The 27,518-nt window shown below is 43.5% G+C and overlaps 2 protein-coding genes across 4 annotated transcripts; one reads left to right on the top strand and one right to left on the bottom strand.

Moving 5' to 3' along the window:
• The first annotated feature begins 598 nt into the window (after positions 1–598).
• LOC133908722 (uncharacterized) lies at positions 599–4,796 on the top strand. Of its 3 annotated transcripts, none has more exons than XM_062350860.1 (4): positions 599–882; positions 1,279–2,535; positions 3,413–3,868; positions 4,107–4,796. In XM_062350860.1, exons 2-4 carry the CDS (start codon positions 1,537–1,539, stop codon positions 4,386–4,388), a joined length of 1,737 nt encoding a protein of 578 aa, XP_062206844.1. In that variant the 5' UTR covers positions 599–882; positions 1,279–1,536; the 3' UTR covers positions 4,389–4,796. The 3 variants fall into 3 exon arrangements, with proteins under 3 accessions (XP_062206844.1, XP_062206842.1, XP_062206843.1); XM_062350858.1 differs by having other exon boundaries at positions 599–1,094; XM_062350859.1 differs by having other exon boundaries at positions 599–1,186.
• A 217-nt stretch (positions 4,797–5,013) lies between these two features.
• On the bottom strand, positions 5,014–7,207 carry LOC133908724 (uncharacterized). The gene is made up of 3 exons (XM_062350861.1): positions 6,947–7,207; positions 6,563–6,791; positions 5,014–5,794 (listed from the first exon to the last, which is right to left on the bottom strand). The coding sequence occupies exons 1-3, from the start codon at positions 7,124–7,126 to the stop codon at positions 5,376–5,378; spliced, it is 828 nt and encodes a 275-aa protein (XP_062206845.1). The 5' UTR covers positions 7,127–7,207; the 3' UTR covers positions 5,014–5,375.
• Between the last annotated feature and the right edge of the window lie 20,311 nt (positions 7,208–27,518).

Below are 27,518 nucleotides of genomic sequence, written 5' to 3'. Positions count from 1 at the left end.
GGGCTCCATCGCCACATTCTCCACCGCGCCGCGAATTCCATTCCACTTCCGCACCCCCACCGCTACTCGAACAGCTCAGAACTCGGCTCGACTGGATTTCAAGCCGATCTCGAGCCTGTTGTTGAGCTCACGAGCCTTAATGAGCCAAGCTCAAATAATTAGACTCATTATTTTTCATCTCGTTCAAGTTCTAACGTGTCTCCCCTTCTGCCCTTCAACATAGGTCAGAATAGTCTAATCCTTAGAGTTACGCACTTTCAAAATCCTATAGGGCTACATACGTGATTCACTTCTCTGCCACCCTCATTATCGTCTTCTCCATCTCAAGCCCATCTGTTATAGCGTGTGATCTCTCTGCCACCACTAGTAGAACTGATAATCCCCTCTCTACCCTTATAGCCGCTAGATCTTAGACCCCTCGCCGTCGAACATGAGACCCCTCACCGTTGGAGACAACCCCAAGCCTCAAGGTGAGCCCCCTCTATGCCTAGATCCCTCTATAAAGATCTCGATTGCATTACGATTTTCTTTTTGTTACATGGATTGCATCGTGATTTGCTTGCAAATGAGTTTGCTGCCATGATCTGTGTCTGTTTTCCTCTGGGAACCGAGCTTGAACGAGCCTACTCACTGCAGGCTCCGACGACATCTTAGGTTCGCTCCAGCTCGGCTCGAGATTGTGTCGAGCTCGAGCGTGAGGCAGCGGGCTCGCTCGAGCTCGGCTGTCGCCTTTTTCCCGTGCGCCGCTTTGATTCCTTCCCTCCTTCCCCGCCCGCTTCGCGCCGCTGCTCCGCCTACGTCGCTGCTCGTTCCCCGCCCTGCACGTTCCTGCTGGCTGGCTGCCTGCCTGCTCGGTGCGATTCGGCTGTTTCTTCCGATCGGGTAAGCGGCGGAGATGGGTATCTCGGGTTGATTGGGAGGGGCGAACTCTTCCTGGATTTGGATACCCGCTGCGTCAGGGAGTGTGGCGTGGAATGTGCTCTGATTTGAATTTCCGGTTTGGCGTCATGGTTTCCGCGGATTTGCCCGCCCCTTTCTTCCCTTCTTACGATGGTTCCTGCACGCCTCTGTTTTCCCTTCGCTTAACCGGCACGGTTCGTCGTTCTTTCGATCCAATCATCCTCTATTTGTAACTCGTGGCTTTTGACCAATGGAGGCATTTCTTTTATTTCCTACATACTTTCTGGTGACTACACGATACGAGAAACGCAATCTTTTACGGTTCTTTCTTAACGAAGCGTATTGATTTCGAGTGTTTGCTTTCGAAATTGATTTCAGGAGGCTGAGGCGGTTCATGGAATCTGACCGGATTACACGTCGAATCCGAGCAATCGAGCAGGGCAGGAGATACGATTCGGAGCCCTTCAAGAAGAGGGCATGTGGCGCCTGTTCAATGACCTGTGGGATGTGCTAGGATCCGGATTTTTCTCATCCAGGTTTCTCTTATCCAGCTCCTCGACACCTCAACCCTGTGTCTGTGTCTGTGCATCGGGAATTCGGGGTCGTTTGGTTGGTGACCTTCAGATTTGAGAGGATATGGACGACGAGGACTACTCGTGGGTGCGGCGGACGCGGTTCTCCCACTCGGTCGTCCGCTCCAACTCCGGCAGGGAGCAGTTCGGCGCGTTCGTCGAGCAGTTCAACCGCGGCGCCGCGCTGAAGCAGAAGGCGTCTGCCTCGGGGTTCAAGCTCCATGGCCTCAACATGGAGCCAGGGACGAGGCTCTTTACCTCCTCCGTTCCGAAGACGAGTTCGCTGAGCGCCCAGCCGAAGCCGAAGGACTCGTCTCCACACGCCGCACTGAGGCAGCAGGAGAAGGCCAGTGATCATCCGTTGCAAGAAGCACCGGCGAAGCAGGATGAAGGCAGGGCTGCAAATGGGAAGAAGGGAAGCAGCATCCTTAGCGTGGCCGTCCATCGCGAGCCCGTGTCGCAGAGCCTGGAGGACGAGAGCCCCGGAGCCCTCGAGTTTTCCTTCCACGCCGACGAGCAGAGCCTGAGGCTGCTGCGAGCGTGCTCCAGCCCCGCTCCTTTCCGGATCAAGAAAGCGCCAAGGGACGACGCCCTGCCACGCAGCTCGTCGCTTAACGTCCTCGGCGAGGGGCCGAGGGCGAGACCCCCTCTCCCAACTCGCGACGTTCCTGACGTGTTTCAGGAGGCCAAATCGGCCAGCAAGAGGTTCTCCACTCCGCCGCCGCACCGGAGGTCGAAGTCTTCGCAAGAGCTGAATGGGGGTCATCCGGGCAAGCTGAAACAAAGGAAGGAGGGCCTTACCAATCGAAGGGCGAAGGTTGCTGCGCTCGAGGTGCTTGAGAAATGGTCTGTTGATCGCTCTCAGCTGCTCATTGGGCACAGGTTCGCGTCCGGTGCTCACAGCCGGTTGTTCCATGGGATCTACAGAGAGCAGCCTGTTGCGGTCAAGTTCATCAGACAGCCTGATGATGAGGAAGATGCAGAGCTGGCTGCTCAGCTTGAGAAGCAGTTCAGCACGGAGGTTACCACACTGTCACGTCTCAATCATCCTAATGTCATTAAGGTAACACCATGACTTTCCATTTTAGAATTAGCACGCACTGTCATGGAATTAGTTGTAGTCGCCACTGTTCTATTGTGTGATTGTGATTCTCTAGTTATTTTTCTCGACACGATTCGTGCTAAGATACACATGATTAATATGGCCAACTATCAAGGAAGTTCTAATTAATTGATGTAATATGCATTTTGTTTTCTGTTGAGGACTGATGCAGTACGCAAATTGCATAGGCAGAGTAACCATTAAACCTATACCTTCTGGATTATGTATTCTTTCTCCTTTCAATTAGTATAACTTTTCTACCAGCTGACCTGGAAACTTGGGAATCCCCAAAGGACTAGTATCGGCACTAGTTTTGTTTAGTAGCTGCACTTTTAGGTTACTTTCCATGTGGTCCTACATGCCAAATATATGGGCATATATGGTAGTCCTACTGACTAGTGGTGATTGTCTGATTTACACGCACCCCGAAAATTCAAGAAATGAAAACTTAGTATTTCTCCGTCTTAAAATAGATGATGTTTTAGAGTCAAGTACAAATATTAAGGTGAAAAATAAAATAACCATCTTACCCTTTTTTAACACTATCAATTGCATGGAAAATAAGACTTGTATTAAAAATAAAGTTACTTAATAGAAAAATAAGACTGGAAAATTTAGGCTAAAGCTACTTAAAATTGTAGAACATCGTATATTTTGAACGTTGTAGAAGAGACTAAAACATCATCTATTTTTAAAACGGAGAGAGTATTTCCTATCCTTTATTAAGTTGTTCTTTTTTTATACTGATCAGTCATGATCTCTTTCTATGGATCTCATTCTCATCTATTTTATCATGACAAGCAAACTTTAATCTATTTGACATAATTTGTTTCTGTAGCTGGTTGGAGCATGCAGCAGTCCACCAGTATTCTGTGTCATCACCGAGTTCCTCTCTGGAGGTTCTTTAAGAGCTTTTTTGCACAAGCTGGACCACAAATCTCTTCCTCTAGACCAGATTATCTCAATTAGCTTGAATATCGCACACGGCATGGAGTACATTCACTCACAAGGTGTTATCCATCGTGATGTGAAGCCAGAGAACATCATATTTGACGGGGAAGGTTGTGCAAAGATTGTTGATTTTGGAATAGCTTGTGAAGAAGCGTACTGTGACCCTCTGGCGAATGACACTGGGACTTTCAGATGGATGGCTCCAGAGATGATGAAGCACAAATCATATGGTCCAAAAGTCGATGTTTACAGCTTTGGCCTGATCTTGTGGGAAATGTTTTCCGGTTCAATACCTTATGAAGACCTGACTCCATTCCAAGCAGCTTTTGCTGTTTTTAACAAGGTACTAACCTGATTCCAATTCCTGCCCTGCATGGTAATATATTAATTGGCTTGAGATTATCTATCTTGTTCAACATTAAGAGATTCATTGTATAATAAACCATATATTGAGACATTTTTAATTAGCATACTGTTTGGTGAACGTTTAAGAAGTACTACATACACATTTTCGTCTCATGAACTTGCAGTAGTGTACTTTTCGAAAAAGAAAATGATGTGCATAATTTTCTGATTTTCAGAATGTGAGGCCGGTCATTCCTACTAGCTGCCCAGCGCCAGTACGACTTCTGATTGAGCAATGTTGGGCCTCGCACCCAGAGAAGAGACCTGAATTCTGGCAAATATTTCAAATATTGGAGAAGTTTAAGACGGTTCTTGAGAGAGATGGAACACTCGACAACATGCCAAGCTCGCACTGCCAGGAGGCTCATGATCACAAGAACTGGCTAGCTCATTGGGTCCAAAAGATCAAGCATAGCCAACCTGATTTCTCTGGACCTCCGCCGCCAAAACTGTTGTAACTATTCAACATCTTCTCCCTTCCAAACTGTGCTATTCTGATAGGCCATAGAATGTAATTTTCAGTTCTTTGTGTTGGTATATGAAAGAAAGATCATTTGTTTATAGCACTTGCTTTGCTTCACACTGGCATTGTCCTTTTCAGTTCTTTGTGTTGGTAGATGAAAGAAAGATCATTGTTTATAGCACTTGCTTTTTCTCAACACACAAAATGTGCATACTTAGGATCCTGAAAATGCTTCTTCAAGGGATCGAAATGTTTCATATCGTCAAATCAAGAACTCATTCAGACTTCTGGGCGCACATCGATATGTAAAGATCCCTCTCTTGCAACATTTCCTGTTTAACTAAGCCATATTTGCTATAGCAGCATTATTACCTTCAAGACTGTATTTCAGCAATGTTACCATGCTATTGACTAGCAGTAGAGCATGGCTCTGTACATGGATTCATTCCTTTTTACTGAAACAGCAATGTTTCAGTTGTCTGTGCCATCTGCTTACATAGTTAACTCTTGCTTCCTATCATCTGATTCGCTTCTGGACCTGTAAATCCGTCCCTCAAAAAGTTTGAAAGCACGCAATTTATCGCAAATGATGACTTTATTGCTTGTTACAAGTGAATGTTTATTTATTCTGGGCGCCTTCATTGTCATATTACCACATGACTTCAGATCTTGGCCGCTCCAGCTGGCTATCTTTGTCAGTGCAAGTGAAGCTCAATTTCATCTCCTTCCAATTAGGGCACTTCTTCGGTAACAAATTCATAACATGCAGTTCCCTTACAGTGACGGTATCGGATGATACTACGTCACAAGCTTGTGCTATCTCGAGCTTGATTGACTAGCAATTTACATCGGTTTCTGAAATCTGAAGCCCTGAATCCTGACCAAAAACCCAAAATCCCGGGTACACTACTTGTGCAGCTCCTGCACTGCATATATCAGGTGACCGCCAGGGCACCGTCTCTCGTTGCACGTCGTGCATGCATCACACGACCCCAACCGCGGTCCGGGCGAAGTCGAAGCTCAGCATGGACGCCCTGAACTTCGTCTGCTTCTCGGGCGAGCCGACCGCCACCTCCGCAGCGACCACCGGCGTCGCCGCGGCCGCCGTACGTTCGGGCGTGCCGAGCCACTTGGACTGCATGTACTTGTGCTTCCTCCAGGGTCCCATGTGCATGTTGTTCTCCTTCATGCACTGCTTGGCCGCGGCGCACATCACCTTGACCACGCCGCGCAGCCGGTCCGCGCGGCCGACGAACACCTCGGGGAGCGCAGCCACCAGCGCGCGGTACCCGGCGCTGGCGCGCGCCACCTCGAACTCGGCGCGGAAGCTGAGCTCCACCACCACGCGCACCGCCTTGCCGCTCCTCGTCTGCACCACCACGTCCACGTAGCTGTGCTCACCTGTGCACGTTTCATCAGCGGGAAAACACGTCAGTATCGGTCGTGCGCACGGGCTTTGGCTGGCGCGCCGAACTTGTGAAGCAGAGGGAGCGGTTCGGCGTGGAATATCTGGTTGAGATTTTGGGATGTTCTGCGCAAGCGTGGTGTAATCCCCTTGGTAGGTAGGGTTGATGTGGACTTGGCTAGTTGGAGTCTTTTTTTTAAGTACAAACTCACACAAGCACGTACTACCATTAAACCCATCCGCATCCCGAGTTCTCTAAAACTCGAACTCAGGACGGGTGAAGCGACTTGACTAGTGAGAGTCGTGACCGCTGAAATGTGAGAGAAAGAGACGAGTTCCTGACATTTACTTGGCTTTCGTTAGTATGTCATTTTGGAAGCGTCTATTATTAGAGGATGACCAGTCCATATGAACCACGTGGCTTTACAAGTAAATCGTGCTCGATATCTATCTACTGTAGCTAGGCGCTACTGGCAGCACGCTTCTACAAACTCAACTCTCTTAAACAAATTCCCTATGCGTGACATGACCAAGAGCTAGCTAAACAACAAAAACGGACACCCACTTGCAGCATGTACTTGAAAAGCTTCATTTTCATAGGATCTTGTCTTGATTAAAAGGCCCTTAAATTTGGATATTCCTCTCTCTTCGTTTGCGACTGTCGTTGTTCAGTGACGAGGCTGTTCGATACACGGGCTTAGCCCAATATATTTCCAACAGAAGCACAGTAAAAGGTGAGGTCGGCGACGTAACCAATTTCGTACCTGAAGGGATGTCCGGCGAGCGCGTCCACTTGGACTTGCAGAGCGCGCTGTTGTACCCAGCGTCGCGCAGCCGCTCGGCGACGTGCCGGAGCATGCAGCGCCGGCAGTCCCCGGCCGCCGCCCGTCCCGTGCAGGAGCAGGCCGCACCTGCCGCGGCGCGCATGGTCTTGATGGCCTCCGTGTCGGCGCGGATCCTGCCCTCGGTCGGGCTGGTCTTGGCTAGAGTCTCCTGTACATTCAAATATCGTGGCCAAATCAGTGTTATGTGGTTGCGGCGGTGCCACTACGAGTTGCGAATAATTCATCTTCGTCTTCTAACCAAAAAAATCCGCTCTTGATCAACATGCCAACAGATTGCTTATCAAATGGAGGAACATCACTTACATGCAGCTTGGAATGCTGGGTCTCCCAGAAGGCTTTGCTCTCGGCGGCGTCGCCGCCGCCGCTAGAGCTCTCGTCGTCGTCGTCGTTCTCCGGCCGTCTGTCCCTCTCGACATCTTCGAAGAAACCCAACACCATGTTAGACAAGCTCATCTCACTGTCCACTGCCTCCTCCATCGCCATGGTGTGCGCTGTGATTTGGTTTCTTTTTGGGCTGCCCAACTGCCACAGGCTTCCGCTCGCCTTCTATTCTCTACGGTGCTCCTCGACTTGGTCGACCCATGGAGAGAGGGAGGTTCTATATAACCGGGAGCGTTGGGGACGTGGCGGGTACAGTAGAGTGAGCCCCACGGCGGTGCTGATGAGGCGATTGGGGACAGGCAAGTGGGGCCTGGCTGTTGGCTGCGACCGGGAACAGCACGGATCCACGTCAGGAACAGTGGTGGGCGAGGGTACAGTGGAGTGGGCCCAACGGCGGTGCTGATGAGGCGATTGGGGACAGGCAAGTGGGGCCTGGTGTTGGCTGCAACCGGGAACAGCACGGATCCACGTCAGGAATCTAGCCGGATTCTATGCGCCCGACATGGAACCGTTTGTAACGCTCGACACTGAACAAAAAAACAGAACCTGCAGAGCAGCGTTGTTCTGTTTCCTACGTTCATGGATCCTATGGGTCGGGCAACGGAGGGTATTACCGTACTAGCGTGAAACAAGAGACTTGCTCCATGCAACAGCCATATATACAATGGCGTAACCAAACAAGCAGTTGCTCATGAGTACCCTTTTTTTCATTGCATAGGCATGTCCGCATGTAACCAAACAAACAGTGGCATGGCACCTCTAGACAAAATGTCAAGTCATCCAAGCAAGAAAAGAACATAAAGCAAGAGAATCTAGTAGCTACCAAGCATTCGGGATATAGAAATCTCACAAGAAACAATACAACTCCAGAAGGAATTCGCTTAAAATTCCCGGATTCTAAACAGGGCATACACAGGTTACAACTCACGACTAGACACCGAGGACTGTTCTGAGGCAGAGAAGTATGTGCAGCAGAGTCCAGGCCGCAGGTCATCCGGCAACCACCACCCGCCGTCCCCGCCTCCACGTTGTCCTGACTCCTGACTAGCCCGGCTGGGTCGATCGCCGCGGTGGTGCTGGGGACCGCGCCGCAGCGCGGCACGATCAGTGCACCTCCCCTCTCCTGCGCCAACTCGCGGGGATATGCCTCGCCCCTCGCATATCCGCGGCGCGCGGCGCCCCCGCGGCTGCAGGAGCGTACGTACATCTACATCGGCAATGCTTGACGCTGACGCATCGTGTATGCCTACTGTTCATGCGTACTAGGAGGGTACACATATACGTGAACGTAACAGCGTTAACACCTGAGATGAGGCAGTGGTCAGAGAGCACGAAGCTTAAGAATTGATATTCTCTCGTCACAAACGCTCCGTTTCTGTGAAGGGATGGCACTGTGTGCGCGCATTCTGAATCTTCACACGTACACTTGAAACTTACTTGGGCGTAGTATATCTTATGCGCATCATCGCTGTGCATCAAAATACTGGATGCGTTAAGTGTAGGAAGATATATAACGGGTGGATGTATACGTATGCATTACCAGTTTTGCATTTGTGTAAGATAAAAGAGGGGTGAATTATGAGACTTAAAAATTTAAATTAAGTTAATTTTAAAAAATTTACAAGATAAATACATATCAATTTATATCTAAATATGTTTTAGTTTTATCTAGTATGTCTACTTTATCACTGAAGATGATTGCAACTTATTCTTAGTAAGGTAGATTGCAAGTATATAAATGCGGAAACGTAAATAAGATAGAGAAAAAACCTCGGCACAATGAATTTTTATATTGTGGTATTAATGGTATAAATGTCACATCTAGTCTACGTTAGAGCTCCATAAAGAATATGTTTCTGGGCATCAAGTCTTTTTCGGTCACGTCTCTTAAGTTATCAAGTCGCTAAGACAAGATCTCATGCTCTGATGAACCACCAAGACAAGGTCACACTACTAGCATCTTTGGTCACTTTTCGTCGTGATCACTTTGGAGCTTGAGCCACCGAGGTAAGGATCTTCACGCCCCCGTACACGTGTCTTACTACCGCTCCACACAAAGTTAGAAGGTCAACAAGCTTGAGCCACCAAAGCTCAAGATGCTAACGAGTCACCAAGATTTCAAGGCACTGACGTACCACTCGGTGCAAGCTAGAATCACTTCTTAATCCATTCTTCAAGCTGCAACATCTAGCAACTACTCACTCTAGGGCTATAAGCACTAAACATTCTCTAATCTTGTGCTTAATCACATTGGATGATCACTTTAAGTAATTTGGTGGCTTGAATATCTTATCAAGTGTATATGAGCTTCCTTTAGACTCTAGCAGTATGCCACACCTTCAAATAACTGAGTGGGGAGATATTTATAGCCTCAAACCCGCCAACTAGCTATATTCCCAACGGCTCAGAAAAGCTATTAACAATGGATAATCCGGTGAGAATAGTAGTACTAACATTAGATCATCTAGTGAGTACAAATTCAGAAACTAGCCGTTGAAACTCTACTCACCGCCTCTATGAACACTGGACATCCCGATATGCCTTCAAATCTATCACCAAACCTTCTGGTGAGTTATCTTGATCCATACCGCGTCACTTCTTCTCTGTATATAATGCTCCGGTGCATTGATCTTCAGAGCACCGGATCTTTCGGTGGGTTGTTCTTCATTCTTCAACATTTGCAGTCGCCTTTACAATAAATGCTCAAGTGCTATAATGCGGTGAGCATAAACCAAGCATCAGGTTGATCTTTAATCTTTTCACTTGCATTCTTCTTTGCAAGAAATGCTCCGATGTTATCTATTACAGATCACTGGACTATCCGGTGAGGTTCTCAGTCATCTCCCCTTTATCAGAAATAGTCCGGTGAGTTCAACACACATAGCATCAGACTTTTCGATGAGGCTAACAGTCTCTGTGCACAATACTCTGGTGAGTGCAAACTCTTCTGCATTAGACCTTCCGGTGAGGTTAATTCTCTTAGGACTTCTCCAATTCAATCAAACTTTATCCCGATTGCGGTGACTTCTTGATGTATTGTATTCATAAGACCTACTAACATATATTCTTGACAAACATATTAGTCCCAATGAATATGTTGTCATTAATCATTAAAATCAAAATCATAGCCTAATAGGATCATTTTTGCTACAATCTCCTACTTTTTGGTGATTGATGACAACACAACCAAAATAAGTGGTAATTAATAAATGATACCAATTGTAAAAAGTACAAAGTCTTACCACAATACTTGGATGCATGTTCTTAATATTTAGTCTCCCTTTGTTGTGGCTTCTTTTTTTTCATTGCCACTATCTCCCTTGATCTACCCATGCAAGAGCTTCTCCTCATTTGTCAACCTAGGTGCCTCATGTTGCTTTTTTATCTTCTTCTTCTCCTATTTTGTCAACTACGATATTTCTAGATATCTTGTATCTTGTTTGTTACTTTGGTCATCAAATTTCTCCCTCTTTGTCAACAATCTCAAAAATAACTACAAACATATGTTGAACTCAAGGAAGAGCGTTAGAGCACATTAGAGAGAGCTTTATAAATCATGATCTAATAAAATAATATAAATTAAAAAGATATATCAATTGTAAGGATAGAAGGCATTGATATCAATTGAAAAAGACAAACAAGGATCATAATTCATGAAACTCACACGATATAATCTAAACTCCTCCTTTATATGTGCATACATATAATAATGCTCACTTGTGAATACCACTTGTAGGAATATAGCAATATATGCACATCTAGACAATAAGTAGAGGTAGAAAGTTTAAGTCATATCATGCATGAAAGGTAGCTTAAATGCAGAAATGAATTAATAATGATACCAATTGAAGCATTTAAGTATTGCATACCTCCGGGGCGTGCTGATTTCTCCATAAGACTACAAAAGATACATCTAGCAACACATGTTAGTCTCAAAATCACAACTCATAGGAGATACTCCTCTTAAATGTATGCAGACAAGTTTTGAATACTTACGAGACATATGCACTTGTTATTAATAACAATGGGAAGGATACCATATGGATTGGTTTATGGCACATAAAAGATATCAATTGTGAAACTAATACCATGAAAAAAATCTACAACTAATAAACCATATAGGTTGCTCATAAGAAAGAGAGAAACATAAACAACCTACCATATAAAAATCTACACTAGATATTATAGTAAATTGAAATAAGTACATGCAATCCTAGATAAGGCAAATGAGCTACAATAAGTGAAAGATTTTGCATCTAACTCTATTATTTTTTTATTTTTGGATGGAGATTTGGTTATATGATGATCATGATCTTCATTAAAACGTTCAATTTTATACACTTGGTTTCTTTGCTTGAACCCTCACTTTATTTTGTGAGCTAAGTCTCCAAATCCAATAGCTGCCTAGGGTTTTAAGTTTTCTTTGAAACCCAAACTAATTAAGACATTTTTAATGTTGGTGATGACTTCCTTGGCACCCAAATGGGTCGGTTCCACCCCTAAATCGTTCTCCCAATCATATGTGCAACCACTTTGCCATTGTTCTTATTCTTGAGCTTGTAGCGGTTGCTTTTGGTTTTGATCTTGTAGTTGTGTTTGGTGTAGATGTTAGAGATCTTGTTGGAGAAGTTCATAATCTTCTTCTTCTACTTGATCTCTTTCTTGACTTGCTTGTATTGAAAAGACTTGTGACCTTCTTGATGATATTTGAAGTATGTCACGGTGGATCCATCCGCAAGCTTCTTCACCATGGTAGTATGGTTATCTTGAGGAGGTTGGATATGGTTCTTGCCTTTTAATCTTGCCAAGTACTTTTTGAGCTTTTTGACTTCTTATTTGAGCTCATAATTTTCTTGTGCAATGAGTTTATAGATGGTTCTAAAAGAATATTCTCAACACATATCTCATTATAAAGGGGTGAGCATGATATATCAATTAAATCATTATAAGAAGTAGAAACATCTACCTTAGGCTTGAAATTAAATGGTAGATTGCTCCGGAGGGATCTTAGATTGAGATTCAATGCACTCAAATTTTATCTTAAGCTCGTCATGCTCCTTATTTAGCAAATTAAATTTGCTCAATAATCGTTCATAATTAAAAACAAAGGTAGCATGAATGTCATTAAGTGCATTGTATTTTTTAAGCTCTTTTGATTATTTCTTAATAGCCATTTGTTACTCATTGATCAAATTAAGGAGTTCATCATAGGAAGGATAATTCTCATCGAATTCATCATCACTTACATCGCTATCCATGCATTTGGCTAGGCACTTGTGTGATAACTTGCGCGATGACGATTTGCGTGATGATGCCCTTAAAGAAGAGCTTCTCTTGGAGGAGTGGGTAATGAAACTCTCATCACTGGAGTTTTGAATCTTCATCTTCACTCACCATCTTCTCATTTTTGTAAATGTTTTGGCTCTTCCCCTTATCTCTCTCTTGCTCTTGGTATTCTTCTTCTTCTTGATGTGATCAATTATTTTGACCAAGTCTTTTATGAAGATTCATTGATCAATCTTAGCATTGATCTTCTTAATGTTCTTCTCCACTTAAGAGATGAGCTTGACAATTTCAGGATCTATTTCTTCATCATTTGATGTGCTTTACTCATTATCTTTATTGCTCTCTTCATCTTCATCTTTATCATCATCACTTGAGCTTGACTCTTACTCTTGCCTCCTCATCTTCGCCTTCATTTGTGGGCATGTTGCTTGCTTGCTGGTAAGAGAATGGTTCCTGATGTTGGATGAGGAAGAAACTTCTACCCTCGTATTCATGGTCATCTCATGAGCGGCAATCTTACCGAGCACTTGACTTGGAGTCATCTTCTTGATGTCATTATTTTCGTAAATGATGGAGACTATCAACTTGTACTTTAGAAGAAGAGCGTGAAATATTCTTCTTACTACTTGATCATCGCTAATTGGCGTCAAATATAACCCATTTATCTCATTGAAAAAAATATTCAAATATTAGTACATGTCATTAGCACTTTCATGTGCAATTTGTTTGATGTTATTTAGCTTAGTAACAAGCATATGATATTTTTTATTGCGTATATCCTTTATGCCTTCATGTATTTCAATGAGACTTTCAAATATAATGTGCAGGTGAGAGAATAAACATGATTAAATGCATCAACATTTAAAAAATAAAAAAAAATACTCTTCGCTAATGAATCTAATTGTCTCTTCTTGTTGGTGATGTGAGGTCTCATCTTTTCCTCGGTGACTCTCTAAACCTCTAGACCTTTGGCTTGCAAATAACAAGACATTAAAATTTTTCAACGGGAAAAATTTATGCCATCGAAAAGTAGAACACTATGGGTATCCATCTCAACTCTGGAAGTCATCACTCTGGGATGTTAAGCCTATAGAGAGCACGGGGCTCTGATACCAATTATAAGAAACAATGACGTCCTAAGAGAGGGTGAATTAGGATACTTAGAAATCTAAACTAAATTGGCTCTAAAAACTTTACAAGATAAACCTATCTTAATTTCTATCTAAATGTGCTATAGATTTTTCTAGTGTGTCTACTCTACCGCTCAAGATGATTGCAACCTACTATAGCAAGGTTTGCAAGTTTGTAAATACAGAAACGTAAATAACGTAGAGAGAAAAACTCGGTACAAGAGATTTTTATCCCGTGGTATCGATAGCATGAATACCACCTCTAGTTTACATTGGAGCTCTATAAAGAATATGCTCCGGATCATCAAGTCTCTTCTGGTCACAGCTCTTAAGCTATCAAGTCAACAAGATAAGGTCTCAAGCACGATAAGCCACCAAACCACCAAGGTAAGGTCTCACCACTAGCCTCTCTTCCAGTCACTTGCCGCCGTGATCACTTCGGAGCTTGAGCCACCAAGGCAAGAATCTCCGCATCCCCGTATATGTCTTGTCGTCGCTCCATACTATGTTGAAGGGTCAACAAGGTTGAGCCACCAAGGTCTAAGATGCTGGCGAGTCACCAAGATTCTAAGGCACCTATGCACCACTTGGTATAAGCCACAATCACTCCTTGATCCCTTCTTCAAGTTTCAGCACCTAGCAACAACTCACTCTAGTCCTATAAAAACTAAACACTCTCTAATCTTATGCTTAATCACCTTGGATGATCACTTTAAGCACTTTTGTGGCTTGGATATCTTCTCAAGTGTATATGAGCTTCCTCTAGACTCCAGCAGCATGCCACACTTTTAAATGACTGAGTGTAGAGGTATTTATAGTCTCAAACCTGCCAACTAGCCATTTTTCTAGTGGCTCAGAAAAGTTATTAACACTAAATGATCCAATGAGAATAGTAGTACTAATATCGATCATTCGGTGAGTATAAACTCAAAAACTAGACGTTGAAACTCCATTCACTGTCTCTGTGAACACTATACATCCTGATGTACCCTCAAATCCATCACCGAACCTTCCGGTGAGTTATCTTGAGCCAGACCATGTCACTTATTCTCAGGTGCATTCATTTTCAGAGCACCGGACCTTCCGGTGGGTTGTTCTTCATTCTTCAACATCTGCAGTCGCATCTACAAGAAATGCTTCAGTGCTATAATTCGGTGAGCATAAACCAAGTATCATACCTTCCAATAGGTTGATCTTCAGTTTTTGCACTTGTATTCTTCTCTGCAAGAAATATTTCAGTGCTATCTAGTGCTGATCACCGGACTATCCGGTGAGGTCCTTAGCCTTCTCCCCTTTATCAGAAATACTCCAGTGAGTTAAACACATAGAGCACCGGACTTTCCGGTGAGGCTAACAGCCTCTGTGCACAATGCTCTGGTGAGTACAAACTCTTCTGCACCGAACCTTCCGGTGAGGTTAATTCTCCTAGGACTTCTCCAATTCAATCAAAAATTGTCCCAACTACGGTGACTTATTGATGTATTGCATACATGAGACCTACTAACATATATTCTTGACAAACATGTTAGTTCCAATAACTATGTTGTCATTAATCACCAAAATCACAATTATGGTCTAAATGGCTATTTTCGCTACAACATTATTGGGTAGTAGAAAGATGCCTATATAGTTGATATGAATTTCCAATGATGCAAGTCAATGTCGCTCACCACCTGATGTGGACAACAATAATACATTTCTTGATCCACCCGGTCACCGATTTGCAATCCGACTAGCCGCGATCGCTCTCCTGAAAAACACATCCCTATGCCCAACGATCAGGACTTCTCGTCCTTAGCAATTACACTGCATATACATCATTGATCGCAACCTGGAATTTAGGTGATCCGTCATCCATGTCATCTTCAATTGTTCTACGAGTTACCCACCTTCATTACTACTCATAGTATATGTGCAGTGATGATCCCCTCCTGATGATCGAGATTCTTTCTGATGAGTGTTGACACACACACATCTTTCTTTAGCCTGAACCTGATCATACGTTTTTTCAGACACATCCTTCGATATCTGTATTAGCGACCAGTTCTTCATCTGCTCAATGGTCACTGATGCTCATTCCACGCACTCCCTCCGGTAGATTAGGTCCACAACTGCTTTCTGCTCTCACGACACCGAGCACTCGTTTCTCAACGCTCCTGTATGTGTATAAATATCAAACAAATCAATGAATACAGCACATCAAGCACAATTCCTTTTACATGGTATCGGTAGCCTTCTTCCTGGAGATCTGATTTCCTCTCATCATGAGTGATGGTGCTCAATCCTCCAGGGCTGCTGGCAACGCACCTCCCCCCCCCCCCCAATGCCTTCTTCAGCTGCTGCACTACCTCCTTTGCCTCAATCTGTTCCTCTTTCTCCAGATATCCACAACATCAACATCAAATCCCTCATTCCTTTCACTCTTGACATTCAATCCAACAACTACTCCAAGTGGAAGACCCTCTTCCTCATTATTCTTGGCCGATTCGCTCTTCTCTCCCATGTTAAGGACAATGAGCCCAATCATCAAGATTCTGTTTGGCTTCACGAAAATCTTACTGTCCTCATATGGATATATGCCACAATCTTCAAAGAACTCTTAGACATGGTGATGAAACAATCTGCCACTGCATTCGGTGTCTGGACTCCCCTAAACACCATTTTCTCCAGCAACAAGCCCGGTAAGGTTGTTCATCTAGAAGCGGAGTTCCATGCCTTGAGCCAGGGCGATCTCTCCATTCTCCGCTTACTGCCACAAACTCCAGACACTAGCCAATGCTCTCGCCGACTATGCCAGTCAGTTCATGAGCGTGCCCTTGTTCATCAGCTCATTTGCAGCCTCAACAACAAATTCGGCATTCTTCGTACTCTTCTACCCGTGTTGCCCGCCTTTCTCACATTCATGCAGGCTCGTGACATCCTCACACTGGAGGAGCTCTCTCAAACCAGTTCCATACTGGCGTTCAGTGACTCCGCCTTGGTCACTACAAATGCTCCTCCTTCATCTGGTGACAACATCTTGGTGCCTTAACTTGATGTTGATCACTTTGCCAAAAATTCTGTCTGTGGCTGTGGGCGAGGCTCCCGTAGCCATGGTCGTGGTCGTGGCGTCTGTAACAAGAACGATTGTTGTCATACCTAGCCTCCATTTTCGCAGCCCTCCCCTTATGGTCCTTCACCATATTCACCATGGGGTTCTCTGGCTCGGCCTTCTGGCGCTCTCCATGGATAGGCGCCACTAGGCCTGGCATGCTCGACCCTTGTCCACCACCGCCTGCACCTGGCTATGCCTTTCTTGCGTACCAGCAGTACTTTGCTCATTCATTACCCTCGGTTTGGGTTGTTCAAAGCCTAATGCACACGCTGCATACTACATCAACTAGCTAGCCTCCTTTCCCCAATAATTTGTACATGGATACCGGTGCTAGCTCCCACATGGCTACCGATCCCGGTAAATTCTCCTCCTACATTCCCCTCTGTTCTCCATCTTCACAAGTCTTTGTTGGCAATGGGAGCACTACCAATTATTGGCATGAACACTCTTTCCTTTCATACACCGTCTTCTCGTTTTAACCTCAACAACATACTTCATACTCCTGATTTAGTAAAAAATATTATATATGTGCGCCAATTTACTCTTGATAATTCTTGCTCTATAGAGTTTGACCCAACTAGTTTCTCTGTGAAGGATCTCACCACCAAGAGAGAGATCATGAGGTCCAATAGCTCGGGTGGCTTGTACCCCCTTGGCTCCACTCTTCTGCTTTAGACTCCCACAACTTATTTGGCGCACTCCACCACAGACCTTTTGCACCAGCGGCTCGGACATCCTGACCGTCTTACTTGTCACATTTATCCTCGCATTTGCTTACCTCTAGTTCCAACAAAACTTCTGTGAGTCGCATTTGTAATGCTTGTCAAGTCAGTTGTCATGTACGTTTATCTTTTTTGTCATCCACCTCTGTCACATATTTTCCTTTTCAAATAATGCATTGTGACATTTGGACTTCCCCTATTCCTAGTTTCACTGGATACAAATTCTATCTTGTGGTTCTCGATGATTATACTCATTATGTTTGGAACTTTCCATTACAACACAAATTAGACACCTTTCCTACATTACAAAAACTTCTATCAACTGATCTTAAATCAATTTCATCTATCCATTCAAAGTTTTCAATGCGATAATGGCCAGGAATTCGACAATGCTTCTTTTCACAACTTCCTTCTCTCCCATGGCATTACCTTACGCATGTCTTGTCCCTATACCTCAGCTCAAAACGACAAAGCCGAGCTTATTCTACTGACTCTCAACAACATAATTCGCACCCTCCTCGCTCATGCCTCCATGCCACTCTCTTATTGGGTTGAGGCATTGCATACAACCACATATTTACTCAATAGACGCCCATGCTAGCCACTAAACCTCCTCACTACTTACCACGCCTTATCCAAACTCCACCCACATATGATCATCTCAAAGTCTTCGAATGTCTATATTATCCTAACATGCAAGCAACCTCTCCACACAAATTTGTACCTTGTTCTACCCCCTGTGCCTTCCTCGGTTATGCCCAAGAACATAACGGATACATATGCCTTGTTTTGTTCACAAAGAAAATCGTTATATCCCGCCATGTCATTTTATTTGAGGACTCCTTCCTATTTGCCACACCAAAGACAACATTTTCCCTTCCACCACACAAATTCGCATCAGATCCTCCTGAATCATCATGGGATCTCGTGTCGTTCTTCATGTCACCGCACTCTGTGCCTCAATCCCAGCCACACATTTTTCTTCCCATGCCATCAGCACCAACTAATTCTGTGCCAGGCAAATCATGGGAACCGGTCTCACCGTGTCCTCACTCGCCACCTATCCCACTAACCTCCGCTCTGCTTCACACCGTCCCCTCACGCTCTGCGTCCCCCGTGTCACCCGTGCCTGGCTCTACGCGCCTGGCTCTACACACTGGTCTCCATCTCCCGCTCAAAACCCCCTTCACATGCGATAACACAAGTGATAACACACCCTATGCAAACCCGAGCAAAATATGGGATTTTTCTTCTAAAAAATCACTTCAACTTGCATGCTACTACCATTATCTCTCTGTTACCCACCTCTGTTTGCATGGCTCTCAAAGATTGAGGAATATTCCGCTATTCTTTCCAATAACACTTGGACCCTTGTTACTCCACCTCCTGATCCTAATATAGTCACTGGGAAGTGGATTTTCCGTCACAAAATCAAAGGCCGATGGTACACTCGACCGGTACAAAGCAAGGTGGGTCATTTGTGGATTCTCCCAACAAGGCGGCCTTGACTATGATCAAACCTTTAGCCCTGTAATCAAACCGACTACCATCAGTGTTTTTCTATCCTTCTCCACAGCCTTTTATTGGCTTATTCATCAATTAGATGTCAAAAACACCTTTCTCCATGGTCATTTATCCGAAACCGTATACTACAAACAACCCACTGCTTCTCAATCCTGCTCATCCAAATCATTTATGCGAATTGAACAAGTCCCTCTATGGAGTTAAACAGGCCCCAAGGACTTAGTTCATCAGGTTTACTACCTTACTCAAGTACCGATTGATGTTAAGTCCAAACTTTCAGCTACCACTGGCACTCCCCTCCCCAATCCCTCTAAATATCGAAGCCTTGCCAGGGTTCTCCAATACCTAACTCTCACACGACCTGACATCACTCACGTCGTCCAACAAGCTTGCCTTTTCATGCATGCTCCATGAGACACCCATCTTAATTTTATCAAACGCATATTGTGCTACGTCCGTGGTACATTGCATTTCAGTCTTCACTTGTACCGCACATCCCATCGTGACTTTGTGGCTTACTCTGATTTAGACTGGACGGGTTGCCTGGATACTCATCAATCCACTTTGGGCTATTGCATTTTCTTGGGAGATAACTTACTCTCCTGGTCTAGCAAGCATATCTCTTGATCCAGTGCTGACGCAAAGTACCGGGGCATCGCCAATGTGGTTGCTGAGAGCTGTTGGCTTCACCAATTCTTGATGGAACTTCACCATTCTCCTCGACAGGTGACAGTCGTGTACTATGACAACGTCAGCACCACATACATGTCTACAAATCCCATGCAACATCAATGACTAAAACACATTGTGATTGATCTACATTTTGTTCAGGATCAAGTTTCCTTGGGTGATGTCAAAGTTCTACATGTACTATCCAGCTCCTAGTTCGTGGATGTGTTCACCAAAGGACTAGTAGCATCGTTGTCCCAAGAATTCCGAAACAGTCTACACGTTGCACCACATTCTAACTGAGGGGGGGTGTTAGCGACCGATTCTTCATCTACTCAACGGTCACCAGTGCTCATTCCACGCACTCCCTCCGATAGATTAGGTCTGCAACTGATCTCTCCACTTTCTGCTCTCATGACGCTAAATGCTCGTTTCTAGCGCTCCTGTATGTGTATAAATACCGACCAATCAATGAATACAACACATCGAGCACAATTCTGTTTACAATCTGGTGTTCGTGATACACAATGTCGTGAAGTGATTCCTGCATGGGAGATATCCCATGATTGCGCGGCTAGTAATATCCAACTATGCATGCATCATTGCATCATCCTAGTTTTATTATAAATTCTTGCCCCTTGATAGATATAATTTGAACATAGGCCTATCATAACAATGTTTTCATCTGTTCGGGCACTATCATCATCTCTTTGCTCTATTTCATGTATATTTTGCTCCGCAGGCAATTATTCTCGTTTTCTTTGCTATTTCAATCAAATAAATTTTGTTCAGGTTGGGAGATCACACTCCATTATTTACACTGTATGCAGGCTACGCTTTTTCATGTCTCCTTCCTAACATCACAACCTTGAGCTACATGGTCCAAGCCCCACACTATAAGAAGTTTGCAAATTTATATAACTTTCTAAGATTCATAGGGTGTTCACATGTATTATACAGAAATTTACATATATTAGTCAAAAATTTCTTATGAATAGGGAGAAATTATGCATTATAGATGGGGCCAAATGTGTCTACAATTTATAAGAGGAATTTCTTGAGGAATACTTTTCTACTTGAATTATAAATGATACCCTAAAATCTGATAAAAGTGGAACAAAACATATATTTTCTTATTTAAAAGGATCCATTATTGGAGGCATATTTTTGATTTTGTATCGTAGAAAGAATGTCAAATTAGATATATTGCACATGAATCTCATGCTTTTGCCAAACAGCCGAGGACGAAAGCCAAGAGAGGTGCTAGCATATGTGCTGGCCTTGTGCGGAGACTAGGCTCGTCTTGTTTGGGGATGGTGCTAGCATGTGTGCTGGCCTTGTGCGGAGACTAGGCTTCTAGGCTCTAGCAATTTTTAGATCGCATGGTCTTACAAGATCTATCACCATCCCCAAACAAGGCGACTTAATATTCGGATAGATTAAAATTTAAAGGTCCAACAATATTTTTCGTGACAAATTATATTGATATTGTCACAGTTTGTTACACATCATAAATTATTTTACCTTTAGTGAAAAAAAATATAATAGTCTCAAAATATTCTACCTTTAATGATGAAAATATATAATCATCATAAAATGTTCTATCTTTAATGACACAAAACTATGGATCGACACAACCATAGTTGCCTAGGCTGCCCTATCCTGGGTTCATGACGAAAATGATAGGATCATCATGAATTATAAATCATTCATGACATAATTGATTTTTTGTCATGACTATTTTTATCGTAGAATGACATATTTCTTGTAGTTTTGGTGCAACTATATATCCTCCCCTACCGATGATATCGGTGGCTGTACGGATTGATAGGCTTCTCTTTTTCGTTGTATCTACCTCAGTCATTTGTCATTGGATATGCGGTCTAAGCTTATTTTTCATTTCAATACCACTATTCTTTGTGATATCCTTAGCATCAACGTCTTGCTGCCTAACACCGCATTCATCCCTTTTCGCTATTTTAGAACGATCAACTACATTGGACAGTCGAACTGGCAGCCTATGTACATCGTCTGGGAGGGAAAGAGAATATGTTACATTTTTTATGTGAGCAAACACTTGTTTTTTTTTCTCCAATCTAAATAGATTGGTCATTCTCTTGTATCGGGCTAAATAGATCAGTCATCCTCTTGTATCGGGTCTTATCTCCTTTTTCTTTTTTCCCCTCTAGTACTGAGCTTATCTCCCACTTCAACAACGCTACTCTTTGTGACATTCTTAGGTTCAACATTCGGCTGCCTGACACATAAAATTATGTTATCATTTTTGCCAGCATTTATGTTCATTTTTAATAATGGCAGATGTGGGTAATAGAGAAGCAAGTATATGGGCATTTTTTGTTTAATTTTTCATAATGATAGTGGTGGGTATTTAATAAACATGTGTACCCAAAATACCCCTAATCCGTGGAAAAAAATAAGTGCCCATTCAAAAGAAAAAAACAAAGTAACATATTCTCTGTCACTCCTTGATGATGTAGACGGGCTTACAATTCGACTACTTGATATTGTTGCCCGCTCTGCAGCAGCGGAAGGGAATGAACGTATCGGGTAGGAAGACGTTGATGCTAAGGATATCACAAAGCATTGTGGTGTTGAAGCATGAGACAGGCTCAAATCACATATCCAACGTTGAATGATCGAGACATATGCAATAAAAAAATAAGCATAGCGACCCGTATAGCCATCGACATCAACAGAGATAAGGATTGGAAAGTGAAGATATATGTGCTGCTACATTGGGCTTGGACCTGTAGCTCAAGCCTCAAGGTCACGATATCATCCAGTCGACAGAGAAAGACAATTAGTAGATTGTTGAATGTTGATTTCTAACCTCTGATAGTGACAAAGAACGTAAGTGAATCCATTGATCTACAAAATATGACACATGAGTAAATCAATATAAAAGGATACCGACTCCGTTACATTGGGCTTTAACCCTGTAGCTCAAAGTTATGGTATTAGGAAGGCAATGTTTGCAGACCACACAAATGATGGAGCTTGATCTACTAACCCAAACAAAAGCTATTTGATTTCAATAGAAAAAAAAACACAAGAATAAGTACCCCTAGAGCATAATCTATATGAAACAGAGAAAAAGATAATGATTAAAGAGCGGATGATAAAAAGAAGAGCGATAATAAGGTAAAACATGAATTTATGGTAAAATCATAATGATGCAACGGTACAACGGTACGTGCACAGAATTGAATTCTTGATACTAGCCGTGTAATGAGGTGGGCCACCCCGCTAGTTTGGACTGATACGTGCCTAGGTAACGAGGTTTCTCGTGGGCATGCTATGGGCGATCGAGATGCACGGTAATCGATAGGCACATGCAAGACATGGCTTCGATTACAGAATCCAACACTAAACTACAACTTGCTCAGAGCAGGACCATTCCAGTTAGCAGCTAAACTATGATTGCAATGGCATGGCCGGTACATTTTGTCCCAGGTGTAGGCATATTAAGATGAGTAATTGACGCGCAACGAACAAAGGCGTCCTAGCCAGCTCCCTGACAAGAACAAGTAATGCTCCGACAAGCCGTTCCTGCCCCGCCGCAAGGTCCGTTCCGAAGGCAGGGAAATGAGAAACGATCGACCCGTGGTCCCTGTGCATGAACGAATCATGGAAGAGAGACAACGAAAGCGATCTTCGAATTCAAAACAACGATGGCCAATGGGACTTCGGTAGTGGGCCGACGGGGTGTTGGCTTCGGATAACAATGCCAACACACGAGGAGCTATTTCGCTGCTCCTTCGGATGAGCTCGTTCGATGTATCGCCACCAAACGCTGCTGATCAAATTGGAGAACTGATAAGCATTGTTGCTAAACAATTCGAGTCCAGTACGAGGGGCATTGATGTGACGAGGTTTGTCGGGTAACGACCAAGCTGGCAAGCTCTACTCGGGGGAGGTAAGATTATGTATGGGTGTAGGATCTGCAGGTTAAATTGAGTAGTTCTCAGTCTACTTTACGATATAGAAATCACCATGAGTCCCTTTCCCGAGCTTTGAGTGGCTGATCGAAGAAGAGAAAAAGTTTTGTACTGATTACGGCGAAAGGAACATGTATTGTATTGTTAGGAAAAATTAACGTCGTGACAAGTTAACAATACCTCAAGTTGATTAGGTAGGCAAAAGGCAACATATATTGTGGGCGCACCATAACTTTTGCTTGTGGTAATTTTTAAATCAACCAACGTCTGAGGATAAGTATCAAGTCTGTGGCCATCCCTTTACGCTCCAGAAAAAGAAAACGTTAAGGGGGAGATAGAGATGGATTATTCAAGAATTATTTCTGTTTTACAATATTTTTATTTTTAATGAATGAAGTACACAACTTTTGATCTCTATATCAATAGTGCACACTATTTATATAAATATGAGCACTTGATGTCAAGTCCGAAACTCGAATGAACATGTTTTACCGTAAGCATGTTAACCAACTAAGCTAAGTTCAGTTCACTTCACGTTCTGATTAACAATATATGCTCCATTCCACTTCTCATCAGGAATATTAAGAAATGTTGAAATCAAATCAAGGTCGGAGAAGGACAAAACGATTTGTCTGGTCGTACCATTGCTTATCAATCACTCAACTCTACCATTGCTTGGAGGTATGAGTAACATGGTTTGGATGTACACTTCATTTTTTTTAGGGGCCTCGTAGTGTCTTAGAAGAAGATGGGAGTGTAAATGGAGCCTTGTATACTCCGCTGTATTATGAAACTGTGCGTTGTCTTTGGTTCAAAAAAAAAAAGAGCGTTGTGAAGCCCACAAGGTCCATAAGTTGCAGGCCAGCCATAAGGCCCATACAAAACTCCACCTGTTTGTTTCATTAGCTTTGGACCATAAATTTTTATACAGGCCCAGGTTACTGCAGTGACTATTAGAGCCTACCCGAGCAACTTTCCGGCAGATCGTCCCAATGGCCCACCAAGTGTTTACCATTCGTTGCTGTTCTCCTCGGACGCCCCTGGGCCTGGAGATGTACTGATGGCACGCAGCATGGTGAGCTAAAGAACATGATAGTACGACACTATGCGGCAAGAAGATTTGCCAAGGGCCAGTGATCACACACCATCATCATCCGGTAAGTGTGCACGGTGTACTTTACGTGTCATAATAAGCAAAAGGGATTTGAGAAAATTGATGTGAAGCGTGATGGGCATTTGTCGCGGCAAATCCGAATCACTTCTGTTTCGTGCTGCTTGGCCCGTTGGCCATCCTCGCCAACTGCAGCCACCTGACCAAAGTCGGGGGCGGCCGCCTCCGCAGCGTAGGCCGCAGCCACACCCACACCCACACATCCACGGCTCCGCATCTTCTTACTGTTCTCTGCGCTTCACTTTTTCCTTTTTCTCTTCGCAGCTCTTTTATTTAGTTGTTTAAATTTCGGATATATCATTTATCATATTTAATTACTAAATATTAAAACTTATCGTATCACTGCCTATTTTGAAAAGATGAATGTAAATTTATGGGTTCTATGATTCTTAAGTATTTGATTTTATTATCTTAGTAGTAGTAGTTAACCTATCATACATCGTATTAGAAGAATATTAGTGATTTTTTTTATTTTTTGTTCCATGTATCAATATGAATGTATACTTTTTTATTCAAATTGAATTAAGAAAAGAATATCATATGAAATGATAAAAATGTATATAAATGTTAATTAACTTACTTTTTCACTAAATAATTTAGGGTTGAAAATATTTTTTATAAATTAGTACATCACATGAGTAGAATATTAGTGAATTTTTCTAGATTTTTGAGAATTTATTTGAGTATTAGAAATTGCTAGAATTTATAAAAGTAGTCTTATTTGAAGAATTTTAATTAAATACTGGCTCAGGTTTTTTGATTAAACTAATTAAAATAGGTTGCTAGTAAGATCTAGTTGCTCATGAAAATATTTATAATTTTTGGAGTATTTTTGTATTCCCAAATAAAATCATGAGTTAATAAAAACTTAAACGCACACGTACACACACAACTTGCTAGCTTCTTTCTTTGTGGCCGCACAACACTAAATGGCAGCTATATTCGGCACTGTTCTCTATTTTTGGCACATCAGATGCTGAATACAGATCATTTTTATCATCTGAGGTGCCGGATATAGTGTACAGTATCATATTTAATACCTCAGGTATCGAATACTATTAGGTCCATGCTTTTTCGATGCCTCAGATGTTAAAATTGGATTTTCAAAATTTAAATACCAAATATACATGCTAAATTTATAAATACATAAATATATTATTTATTTTATAAATACTATATTATCTATTTCTGAATTTTCATTGTCCCACATGACCACATGTCCATATCGTGCCACGCCACACGAACGGGAGTCAAAGACAGCAGATCTCCCGCTACCACCGTAGCGTGCATGTGCGCGCGTTGCGTGACGAGCGGCGCCGGGAACGCCTCGCTCCGCGCTACAGCGTCGGCTTCCTAGGCTTCGCTTCCCTCGCTTGAAGTAGTTGCTTCAATAGAGGGGAAGCGGGCCGCTTGTGAACCTGGGTGGCCTTTCCCCGGCTTCCCACCTGAATCTTACCCATGGCTCCCGCTCCCTGAGAGGAAGTGAGATCTACCAACGTCAGAGGCTCAGAGCCACGACTCACGAACGCAACGCCACGCCACGCCGGCACGCCGCACAATACTAGGCACTGTGGCACCACTGGTGGGCCAATCATCAATTCCGCTCAACTCACGGGTTGTCGGTGGAGGGACAGGCGGTAGTCGCGTACACGTTCCGCGTTCCACTCCTTTGATTCCGGGAGTGGCTCGCCAAGTCCAGCCGAAACATCAGGTCTCGGTAGCTTTTCCAATCACCACAAGTCCACAACTGCTCCCTGTTTCTCCTTTTTCTCCCTTTGACGGCAGCTGCTTTCCTGATTGGAAAACAAGGGTTGCAACTTGGTTGTCCTCCGTCGAATCTTCTACTAGCACTTACCTATAGCGATGACCAAATCCGACCGAGTTTCGATAGCAAGTACAGCAACACCGTTTACTCCTGCAGTTGAGTTGATCTCAAGGAACGAACACGAGTTTCGATTCCCGGTCACTTCGAAAAGCTAGGCGAACACAAGCTGAAAGCTCAAGCAAGCCTCTTTTCACCACGAAAATATGGTGGGAAAGTCAGCAAAGCCGAGGTGAAACCGTAAAACCTAACGCGTGTGACCGCACATTGGTTTGGTAATGAAAAGCCAGGGTAACTGGAGTAAGTGTTGACTGCATTTTATACTTGGGAATCCTGACTTGCGGCTGTATTTTATACAGCGCCTGCCTTCTCGGCTTCATGAACCTTGATGCGAGCTTGTTATTCTTGTGCAGTGTGTGCTGCACTGCCCGTTAGTTTTACTGCTCGCTTCAGCAACGAGATCGAATATGTAGTTATGTACTGTCCTGCTGTCCCATGCGATAAACTACTATCATTAGGAAACATGTACTCGAAGTTGGAGTAAAAGCCGCGCAGTAAATGCATTCCCCAGAACAGCAAACAGGAAATTGCGAAATCTTTGCAAGCAAACGAGGACAACGACCTCCTTGGACTCCATTGACCCAGTCCCCGTACTCTCAACTCTCAAGTGCCGCTATTAGTACAGTAATATTTTAGCTTGGCTTAGAGTACCTTACTCTCTAAAACTCATTCTATTTATTCTCATATAGAAAAAATTTTAAAATATTTTCCCCTTAAATCTTTTTTCTCTATAAAATACTCTAAATCCCTATTTCCTATATTTCTTCCTATGTGTCACCAACGGATGAATCCCACCCATCATCTTTACATTTTTCTCTTTCTCTGTCCCCTTTCCTCTTCACGAGCAAATAGAACGACACTCGGCGTGGACGAGGTGATGGCTCTAACGAATTGCAGAGGGAGAGAAATCCTACACGATAGAGAGGAGAGAGAGAAAAAGAGAGTGCAAACAAGAAGAAAGGAGAGAGAAAGAGAGTAAGAGGCTACTGCTGAGGGAAAGCAAGCAAAAAAGGGGAGGGAGAGAGAGAGTGGCCCGGAGACCAGCATGAGCGCACGA

Source organism: Phragmites australis, chromosome 2 (assembly GCF_958298935.1).
Source record: "Phragmites australis chromosome 2, lpPhrAust1.1, whole genome shotgun sequence".
In the NCBI taxonomy this organism is placed as follows: domain Eukaryota; kingdom Viridiplantae; phylum Streptophyta; class Magnoliopsida; order Poales; family Poaceae; genus Phragmites; species Phragmites australis.
The sequence above is the reverse complement of the archived record's forward strand: the minus strand, read 5'-3'. Positions and strand labels throughout refer to the sequence as shown.

Excerpts from the sequence above, each read along its gene's own strand:
- LOC133908722 (XM_062350860.1), top strand. The coding sequence starts at position 1,537 with ATGGACGACGAGGACTACTCGTGGGTGCGGCGGACGCGGTTCTCCCAC. Across the intron at positions 2,536-3,412 it reads ATCATCCTAATGTCATTAAG|CTGGTTGGAGCATGCAGCAG; the intron begins GTAACACCATGA and ends TTGTTTCTGTAG. Across the intron at positions 3,869-4,106 it reads CTTTTGCTGTTTTTAACAAG|AATGTGAGGCCGGTCATTCC; the intron begins GTACTAACCTGA and ends TCTGATTTTCAG.
- LOC133908724 (XM_062350861.1), bottom strand. The coding sequence starts at position 7,126 with ATGGCGATGGAGGAGGCAGTGGACAGTGAGATGAGCTTGTCTAACATG. Across the intron at positions 6,792-6,946 it reads CCCAGCATTCCAAGCTGCAT|GAGACTCTAGCCAAGACCAG; the intron begins GTAAGTGATGTT and ends TTGAATGTACAG. Across the intron at positions 5,795-6,562 it reads CTCGCCGGACATCCCTTCAG|GTGAGCACAGCTACGTGGAC; the intron begins GTACGAAATTGG and ends AAACGTGCACAG.